At 36.2% G+C, this 9,671-nt stretch overlaps 1 protein-coding gene across 1 annotated transcript; it reads left to right on the top strand.

Annotated features, from left to right (window-relative positions):
• Positions 1 to 217: 217 nt before the first annotated feature.
• On the top strand, positions 218 to 2,938 carry LOC113349753. The gene is made up of 7 exons (XM_026593783.1): positions 218 to 557; positions 1,168 to 1,389; positions 1,477 to 1,534; positions 1,632 to 1,742; positions 1,829 to 2,224; positions 2,457 to 2,516; positions 2,620 to 2,938. Exons 2-7 carry the CDS (start codon positions 1,175 to 1,177, stop codon positions 2,677 to 2,679), a joined length of 900 nt encoding a protein of 299 aa, XP_026449568.1. The 5' UTR covers positions 218 to 557; positions 1,168 to 1,174; the 3' UTR covers positions 2,680 to 2,938.
• The last annotated feature ends 6,733 nt before the right edge of the window (positions 2,939 to 9,671 follow it).

Below are 9,671 nucleotides of genomic sequence, written 5' to 3'. Positions count from 1 at the left end.
CAAACTCCAACTTTGTTCATTCCATAAGAATTGCTCTACCTCTTTGACAGTCTCTGACTCTTTGTACATATTTTATTTTCAACTTTCTTTTTTCGAAAATAAAAAGCCGGTAGTCAAAAGTAAAGTACACGTGGATGGAAAAGATCTAATCCACACCGTCCATTTTATCCATATAGTGGAGAACGATGACTAGTCTCTTCCAAAGCGAAAAATCAAAAACTCCCTCCTCCTCCGCCCTTCTCTTCTTTCCCCTTTGTCTTTGATAAAAAAATAAATAAATCAAATCTAAAGATGATCATACATCATTTTTCATCTTCTTATCGTACACACTGTGTGTTTAGTTGTATTGTTGTAGTAGTAAAAGTTGATGATGATACAATTAAGGAGGACTGTAATCCTATCAGATACTTCGATGATGATCATCATCACTCATCCGACCCAGTCTCCTACTTTCTTTCTTATAAATACAAAGTGTCTAACTCCATTGTATCTGTTCTTCTTCTTGCTCGACTGGTTTTCTCTCTCCTGGGATCATCTGCAACCTCTCAAGAAGAGAGGTGAGATATGATTTCTAGGGTTTAGTTTTTTTATCTTATTTTCATGCTTTTTATTTATCTGTTTAATTAGTTTTTGTTGATTTAATCTCTTAGTTTGAACAGTTGTTCAAGATTTTTTAGGGATTATAGCGTTCAATTTTGGTTCAATACGAGAACAGTCGTGTTTTTTTTAGGGATTTTGTAATGTATTTTGTAAATTAGCTGATTCGATCTTCTTTATGCTCTAATTAGGTTTAATTTGTTAATGATCTTAGTTGATGATCATCCTATCTTTGATCAATTCATCTTTTTAGGGTTTTTTCTTTTGGGTTTTTGGGTAATGTGATCATAGTTATTTGTTTTTGATTCGTAATGTAGTGATTTTCTCTGATTTAATCTTCTGTTAAACCTATTTAAGTTTCTAACTTATTGATTCTTCATTCTTTGTTTTGTTTTCTAAAACCTAACTTAGAAAGAATGCTTTTCCTCTTCATAAATAGGTTGTGGAACCTATTATTGGTTTCTAAAACAAATGAATACTCAAACGGCATTTATGTTTTTCAGAATCCTTTACATTTTCGGAAACTTTTCACTTTTGTTTCACTAATTGGTTTTATTGAAAACCTTTTAGATAAATCATGGCATGTGTAATGACCAGAGCCAAAGCCATTACTAGTTTTGAGAATTATCAGATTCTTAAAACCAGTAGAAAACCACATTATCCTCCCACTCAAATTAGCTTCCACAAACAGCCAGTAGGATTAGGAAATACCAGGCTTACATTGAAGAAGAAGAAGACGAGGCACTTTGTATCCTGTTGTTGTTTCAAAGCTGAATTTCCCTCTACAACATGGTATGTAAATATTTATGTAATCTGTTTGTATAGTGGTTTGCATTAAATTCATAATTTGGTATTTGGCATTCTCTTTTGTTTGTATAGGTGGAAAGAAAAATCTGCTGGTATTGCTTTGGAGATTGCTAAAGCTTTGATACTCTGGGTAAAGTTGCTTGCCCTTTTGTATTATATCCGTTTCATTATCTTTGGTTTGGATTGCTTTTTGAATGTGCACTGTTCTCTTATGTTTTTTTCTTCAGATAGCGGGAAGGTTGTACAAGAAATGTGTATTCATCGCAAGTCCTCCATTTGCCAAAGATGATATGATACAACTCAAAGTTAACGGGGACCTGATATGCGGAGCTGTGGAGGTGAGATTCAATCCTCACCAACTGAAGTAGTACTTATACTCGGATAGTAGCATATAACTCTCATTCTTTTATATTTCGTTTTCCAGAAAATTGGCTATACAAAGACATATATCAGAGGGGTTGATGGTCATATATATAGTGTACCAAATGCTGAAGTTGATTCCAAGAATATTAAACACCTCACCCTGGTCACTAAAGTTTCTAATGTCAAAGCTGATGCTGAAAAAATTACCAAGAAAGAAGGCGACGCAATACTGAATGGGCAAGGTGATGCCAGAAACGCTCCCAAGAAAGATGTAGACACAGAATTAAAATTGTGGGGAGTCACCTTAAGCGTGCAGATAAGTTTTGAAAGTTACGAGAAGATGAATAAAAAGATAAAGGCAATCCGTGACTTCATTACCAGCAATGATCATGTTAAAGCACACAAGCATATCACGGTCTTCATTGAGGCTTTTTTACCCGATAAAAAAGCATTCAAGGTATGGTCATTTTAAATTTTGTATGATTAATGGTTACCTAGAGGAACTGTGTCTGTGTAGTCTTCTGCACAGCCTGTCGCAACCCAGAATAAAGGAGGAGTGTTTGTGACTGCTTACAAGTCCTCATTTTTCCTTGCTAGCCTACCCCAACTTGTTTGGGACTTAAGGCTTAGAAAAAGAAGGAAGATTGGTTACCTAGAGGAAAAATGACACTTAATGTTTTCTACTGCAGGTTTCAATGGGTTTCTTCGTGGATGCGCATAAGAATATAAACGATTACTCAGACATTCAGGTTGGTGTTCTACTAAAATTTGGATATAGCTATTCATTTATGGGTTTAAAACGTTTTTCTTTTCTAACCAAGTTTTTTATTTCTTTTTGTTTTGACTGAACAGGGGTATTTCCAGATGAAGCTGGAAGAATTGGTAACACTGACAGTCAATGAGATGAGCTGAATGACATACTGGCAAAAATAGCTAAAATTGAGACACTCCTTTATAGATAGTTTTGGGAATTGTCAATGACAAACTGTACATGGACTCAGTTTTTAGTGTCGTTTCGTATATTTTGCTAGCTTAAGAAATAGATATAAAGAGGGAAGTGAAGGCATATGCAGCAGACGAATAGGTTTTGCTGATTTGTTTTGAATCATTTTCCAACTCTCAATTGCATTGTAAAATTTTCTCCACTTAATAAATCCAGTACTTTTGATAACTATTTGTGTCTTATGTTTATCTGTTGCACATGCATGCGAAGCCTCTGAATCAAACCCCATGTTTCTTTCTACACAAAGTCTAGCATTTGTTTGTGTATTGGCCATGGCCAGCAGTGTTATTCACCCCTGCTGGGAGAACTCTGAAAATTCAATTGAAGGAAAGTCTTTGTACGTCAATGCTAGACTTGAATTGAAATGGTGTCTCAGTCACTCAGATTTTATGAACTAAGCATATATGATGCATCTGGCGTAAAGACAACATGTTGAAGCCTACCGGCGTAACAGTAAGATGCTACTTTTCTTGTTTCTTCAACTGTAGACTGTACTTGTTTATTTACAAGTCATGTTTCAAGCAAGTAAAGTTTGTCAGTTTTGAGCTTGAGTTAATTATGAATGTGCGATCTCTCATTTCTTTTTTTGATCCCCGATAATGCTTTGACTCTTCTCACTGCATATGATTAATATGTTCACTCAATTATGTAGCATCTAATATAAATTTCATTGTCATGTTCTGAGTCGGTTACCTACAATTGTGTCTTTGCAGGCAAAAGCCTGTGTCGTCAGAACAGGTGAACGATTCTGGGGTGAGAAAGTTTGCAGAAAAGTGCGTTGCCTCTGATGAAGAGAATGAAAGTGTAGGTTTTCATTACGACCAAATCCCAGTCATTCAGGTGAAAAATCAAAATGATCTTGCATTCTTTGATTCTAATTCTTAGGATTTTCTTACTTACTGGTTGCTTGTTGTCAAGTGTGTTTACTTTTCATCCAGTTACTGACACAAACAAAATGTGGATCTCAACATTAATAGCTCGAGTTCATATAGTTTATATGAGGGCATTTATGGGTCAAATAGAGGCTGCAGACTTGGATTGGTCGAGTGTTTGGTTGGGTACTGAATTGAGGTTTAGAAGCTGACTACTCTCAATTGATGAGTATCCTTCCAAAGGGAGCAAGGTCTGATTCTGTTTTTCCTTTCATGTATTTACTTTTGAGCTGGTAGTTCAAATAGAAGCTGAATGAACTTGTGTTCTCATCATGAAAGACTGAATTAGATCTTAAGCAGAGTTGATAAAAAGACTTGACAATTTAGCAAATTGAAAGGAAATGTTATTCAGTGAACTAGTTCTTTGATCTCAATCTATTGTTAGTTTTATAGGTTACACTTATCTTTTGTTTGGATGCATCTGAGAAATTTCTATATATTAATAGGCGTTTCTAAGCAAGAGTTTCTCCGACCTTAGAGCTGGATGGTTAAAGGTTTGGAATGTGGGCAATCATAATTACGAAAATTCAGTCTACTGATAACTCCATGTGCACACTCTTTGTTAGAGCGGACAACGATGTTACTACCGTGCAATAAACTAAGGCTAAAGTTGTGTTCAAATGCATTTCTGTTTTTTCGTTGAAGGTTGATGCAGCTATTATACGTATAATGAGGACAAGGAAAGTGCTAAGCCACGCTTCTGAGAACCTTTTGGTCTTTGATACTGAAATTGAAGCAACTAGGTAAATCATCCAATGAACAAAAACTAATTCTGATTGTTGAAATTCAGAGGAGTTGGTTCTGATGAACAAAGTTCATGAAGTAGTCAATTTGTGAGGGTGAAGCATTCCATCTCCATGCAGGACTTGAAGAATGCAAAACCAATAGTTGATTGGATAGCATTGCAGAACCACAATATGATTTCAACCTGATTATTGATGAGTGGTAATAGAATTGGACTTTAATCATGATGCAGGTAATAGTTTCCCTGATATAATCAACATTGAAATGATTTCAGAAGGATATCGTCTGGTTTTTAATATGTTCTATGCACAACAGTTATTTACAGTGGATAGTTTCTGCGTTTATTTTGAATTATGACGAATCATGCTGATGATATAATCTGTTGTGGTGTAATGTGCATACATGCAGAAAACACAAGAACTGTCTCAAAGAACCTAAATTACAAAGGAAAGTGGGATAATGCAGCCCCCAGGGACACTGTGGATGTCTTGATCCAGAAGTGATTCAGGTATTATTATTCTTGATGCACCACCTTGATCTTGTTATGCTTTTCTCTCTTCCTACTCTATCATTATAGGTAATTTTCTTGTGAGCAAGGAACCACACTTTGTCCAATTTTGCCAGACTTCGGGCTTACGAAGAGAGTGTCAACCACTATCAAACAAGGACTTAATCAAGATTTTAAGTGAAAAATCTGAGTAACTTTTCCCCTTTAATGCATTAATTCCTTATTTTTTTATTGCTGTTCTTTCAATCCTTGATGAGCCTAACTGGGCACTTCGGTACTGTCTGATCTGTAGGAGGCCAGGGGCATTCTGTCTTCTTCCTGTATGATTTTTTTTTTCCAAAGAAGCTTGAAAAACATAAATTACTAAATTAGAGTAATAGATGACGTTCCTTGAAAGTTTGCATTAGTGGATTTCAGAGAGAAATTTAGTTTGCATCTTTGCTACTATCAAGGGTTTCTAAATTATTGCACCGTGCCGCTGAATATAGATCAATCTGAAATAAACAAATTTCATCCACCTTTGTAACCTAAAATCCTTGAACAAATGCTAGTGTCAAAGATTCTTGAAAAACAAGTCATTTATTTCTCTTTGCTCTTTTCTGATGATTTCGTTGTGAATGTATTTGTGCTTCACTATCAGAATGAAAGTTTATTCAAATAATTACTTTGTTTTACTTTTCAGGTAACATACCGAAGTATCCAAAACACTGTACTAACCTTGAGCCCTTTGTTTCCTGTGTTTAAATTTAATGGTAAACAAAGTCCCTCATAAAATTTGAGCTTTGAGGACAATGTGCTTCAGATAGTGATTTTATTCTTTTTATTCTTCGCATGTCTTCACTGCCACAAATTTGTTGATGTTAATATTTTTGTGTGATTCTGTTGCAGGGGGATAATGTGCACTTTTGTCTGCTTTTGCTGAAATGGACTTGGGTTGCTGGGGACCTTCCTGAGCAGGCTATGGGTGTAAAAAATGTAGTCTTCCGTGCTTCTACACCAGCAAGGCTATCCCTTGTAAGTACTCATAGCTCATAAATCTCTTTCTTACCAGCAATAAGTAGGATATGTACTTACCCTTTTCTTTTTCTCCTTTTCAAAGAACCATAAAATCTATACCAGACCAAAGAGCAAAAGGTATGAAGGCCGTCCAGGAAAAATCAAATTCAACTAGAAGGAATTATCACACTTAAATCCTGTATGGCCACGTCCATTGCTCTCTATTATTAGTCACATTTTTCATGACAATCTGTTTTTATTATAGTTGTACTATCAACTAGCTTAACTTTGAATCGAACATCTCATGATAGCTGTTCCAGACTTCCAGCAACTAGTTGTGATTTCATTTCTTCATAATGGGTGGCATTTGAATTTTACATTCCATGCTTTTCCAGGGACACTGGTATTTATGCGGGTTCTAAATCTTTCTCGGGGTCTCCAGTACCATTTGCCTTGGCAATAAAAACATCTTTTCCCTATTTAATTTGGCAATACAAAAATATCTCTTCCCTATTTAATTTGTTTATAAATATCTTATGCTTTACAGGTCTTTCATCAATAATGGATGCTCGCAATGTGTATATGATGTTGCCTTTTGCGGAATCTGTTCTTCAAGGGTTAGTCGAGTTTCAAATTTACTTATGCTGCATTTTTTCACCTGAGTCTTTTATTAAATTTCAGCAATTGTTTTATGTCCTGTTGGTTCACCGTTCACTATTCACTTTGCTATTCATTCTCACCTCCGATTTTTAACATCCTATTTATGGACTGCAAAATTATTAATACAGGGCAGCAACATATGCAGAGTGGATCTATGACACACCTGTTCTCTCTGATGTCGAAGCCAAACCGAGGCAGCTCCTCATTAAGCTAAGGCATGGTGGTAATATACTTGGTACTGATGAGTAAAACTCTGGGTATTTAGTCGCTAAAACCATAGCTGGGAATTGCAAAACCTGATTAGGCATGTGCCTCCAAAGATGGGAAAGCTGTTAACTTATTATAGATACTGCTGCTGGCATGCTTGGGAAGTAAGATCCTCCTGTTCAGCTGGGGTGCATTCACTCATTGATAGCGGGTATTGTAGAATTTCATATTCATAGACAATTTCATGAATCCTCTGCAATCTTTAAATATTCTATAGCAAGTTAGCGTTCTTAGTGTTTTATCTGCAGAAAGCTTAAGCTCGGAGAAATTGTTGCAATAATTTGGCCAGTGTTCGGAGCAAATGGAAAAGACAACATAAAGGTTTGCAGTGGAACTCCTTTACTCTTTACTTCAGTTTCAAAAATGGTGCAAGAATATATTTTCCTCAAGTTCCCGTTTTCTTGTGTTTTCGGTGTTAGGTTCATCATGTGCTCAACCACACCTCTGGTCTGCACAATGCATTAGCTAACATTATGTCAGAAAATCCTCCATTACTGTGCGGAAGGGACGGATGTTTTTATCCTTTGATTCGGCTTTGCGGTGGGTTTATCGAGGTATTTATTAAATTGTACATTATTAACTTTATCAAGCATTAGGGTGCGGAAGCATAGATCACGGGGTTTAGATGTAGTTCTGATCTGTTTAACAAAAGGCGTGGGTCTTAAATCATCATCACAGCACACAATTAAAGATCAAAACGATCTCATGGCATCTTAAACACATTCTGTTGTTTATCTCCATCTACTGGCACTGAGAAGATGCTACAGAAACAAAACAACAACCCAGTTCTTTGCTCTGACTGACCTCTTTCCTTTTGATCCACCCTTCTCTCCTTTTCTTTGTACTTTTTTTTTTTCTAAATGTGGACATTTCCCTGCATCTAATTACAGGATTACAAATATACAGCATGCATCTTGGATAAAATTACATTATGTTTTGGAAGAAAAGCTCATACATCCACTCAACATTGAAGGTGAGCTGTATATTGGTGTTCCTCCAGGCAAGCTCTTCAAATTCAGATCCTCCTCAATAGTTATAGTTGACTTGATATTGATAAATGTTGTAGACATTCACACTTCAAGGTTTTTAATCAAATATCATTACTTTTTATCCCCAAAAGATTTGCATAACATATCGACATCATGCAAGGTATTTCCAGGTGTGGAATCCCGACTAGCAACACTGACGCTTGATATGGAAGATCTCAAGTGCCTGTCAAATATCGGCAATAGACCTGACTTACCGTCAAGTTTCCAGCCAGAGCACCCGTCTCAGCTAGTGACAGTTCTTCCAACTAGGAGCATGATTCTTCCACCAACTTAAAATATCAAACCTCATTTCTCCAGTGGCTGTGCCTTTAGGAAGAACTTGTTCTGCTAAGTATGTCTCCAATTCTGACTTCTCAACCTCAAACATATTGTTTTCCATAATGAAATCATCATAATCACATTCATATGATGTTGTTATACCTGCAGAGCTCTCAATTGCAGTTGAATGCATTCCAATATCAAAGTAATCTGGAGCTGTAGTGTTACTGTTAGTTTCATAAGCACAAAAAAGAGCATTGAGTTCAAGCTCAAATTTGTTACAGTGACTTTTATAGTGTTCCACACCATATACTCTCTTCATAACAAACTCCACCCATTTAGCTTTGTACCTAGGATCTAAAACAACCCCAATGCCCATCAAAGTGTTACTTTCTTTCCAGTAGGCATTAAATTTCATCCTCATATTCTTGGCCATGTCTTTGATATAATCATGCTCACTTGATTCCCAGATCTTAATGCATCTATTAACTTCTTGCACCCCATTATAATACAAATTTGCTGTGGGATACTTAATCCCAGCAAATTTGGTTGAAATGACATCAAACAATTCCAAACATTCACATACATGTATTCCTTGTTGCCGCTCCTTAGCAGTTGGTAGTATGTTGAAGTCATTTTCCAAATCAGCTAGCCTAACAAAAGCTTGTCTCAGAAAGATTGCATCCTTTAGCATCTTAAAGGTGGAGTTCCACCTGGTATCCACATCTAAACCCACAGACCTTGAAGCAGGAAGCTTAACTTGGGCAATAGCACAATCAAATCTCTCTTTTCTAGCCTGACTTGCTTTGACATATTTTACACACTCTCTAACTGCATCTATAAATGGAGCAGCCACTCTCATTCCACACCCCACAATCAAGTGCAATACATGATTACTACACCTCATTTGGAACATATCCCCATTAAGAACCAAACAGTCTTTGGTATCAAGCCATTTCTTCAGATGGTCCATCATAACATTGTTGGAGCTAGCATTGTCAGCAGCTACAACAAAAAGCTTAGTGTCTATGTTCCAATCTAGACATACTGATTTCACTACAGATGATAGAACTTCTCCAGAATGTGGTGATGGCACTAAAGTATATGCTAGTGTTTTCTTAATCAATTTCCACTCATCATCTATGTAATGCATTGTCACACAGCAATAACCATCCTTTGTATGCTTACATGACCACATATTTGTTGTTAAACTACATTTAGATGTAATTGTCTCAAATTGTTCTTGCAATTGCAGTTTGAACTCAGTTCTTAGTTTCATGATATCTTGCCTAACTGTATTCCTATAGTAAAGCTTAGCAGCAGGATTTAAAGACCTCACAAACTCAACAAAATATGGATGCTCAACTATAGTGATTGGATAACCATGTTTAACAATCATTTTGGCAACTAGTATCCTAGTAGCATCAACATCATACTTCCAATTAGCAAGCTTAGTTTGTGCATTACCTGTTTTGATTGTAGCAATC

This window comes from Papaver somniferum, chromosome 2, assembly GCF_003573695.1.
Source record: "Papaver somniferum cultivar HN1 chromosome 2, ASM357369v1, whole genome shotgun sequence".
Classification (NCBI taxonomy): domain Eukaryota; kingdom Viridiplantae; phylum Streptophyta; class Magnoliopsida; order Ranunculales; family Papaveraceae; genus Papaver; species Papaver somniferum.
This window is presented reverse-complemented; position numbering and strand designations above follow the sequence as displayed.

Excerpts from the sequence above, each read along its gene's own strand:
- LOC113349753 (XM_026593783.1), top strand. The coding sequence starts at position 1,175 with ATGGCATGTGTAATGACCAGAGCCAAAGCCATTACTAGTTTTGAGAAT. Across the intron at positions 1,390-1,476 it reads GAATTTCCCTCTACAACATG|GTGGAAAGAAAAATCTGCTG; the intron begins GTATGTAAATAT and ends TTGTTTGTATAG. Across the intron at positions 2,517-2,619 it reads ACGATTACTCAGACATTCAG|GGGTATTTCCAGATGAAGCT; the intron begins GTTGGTGTTCTA and ends TTGACTGAACAG.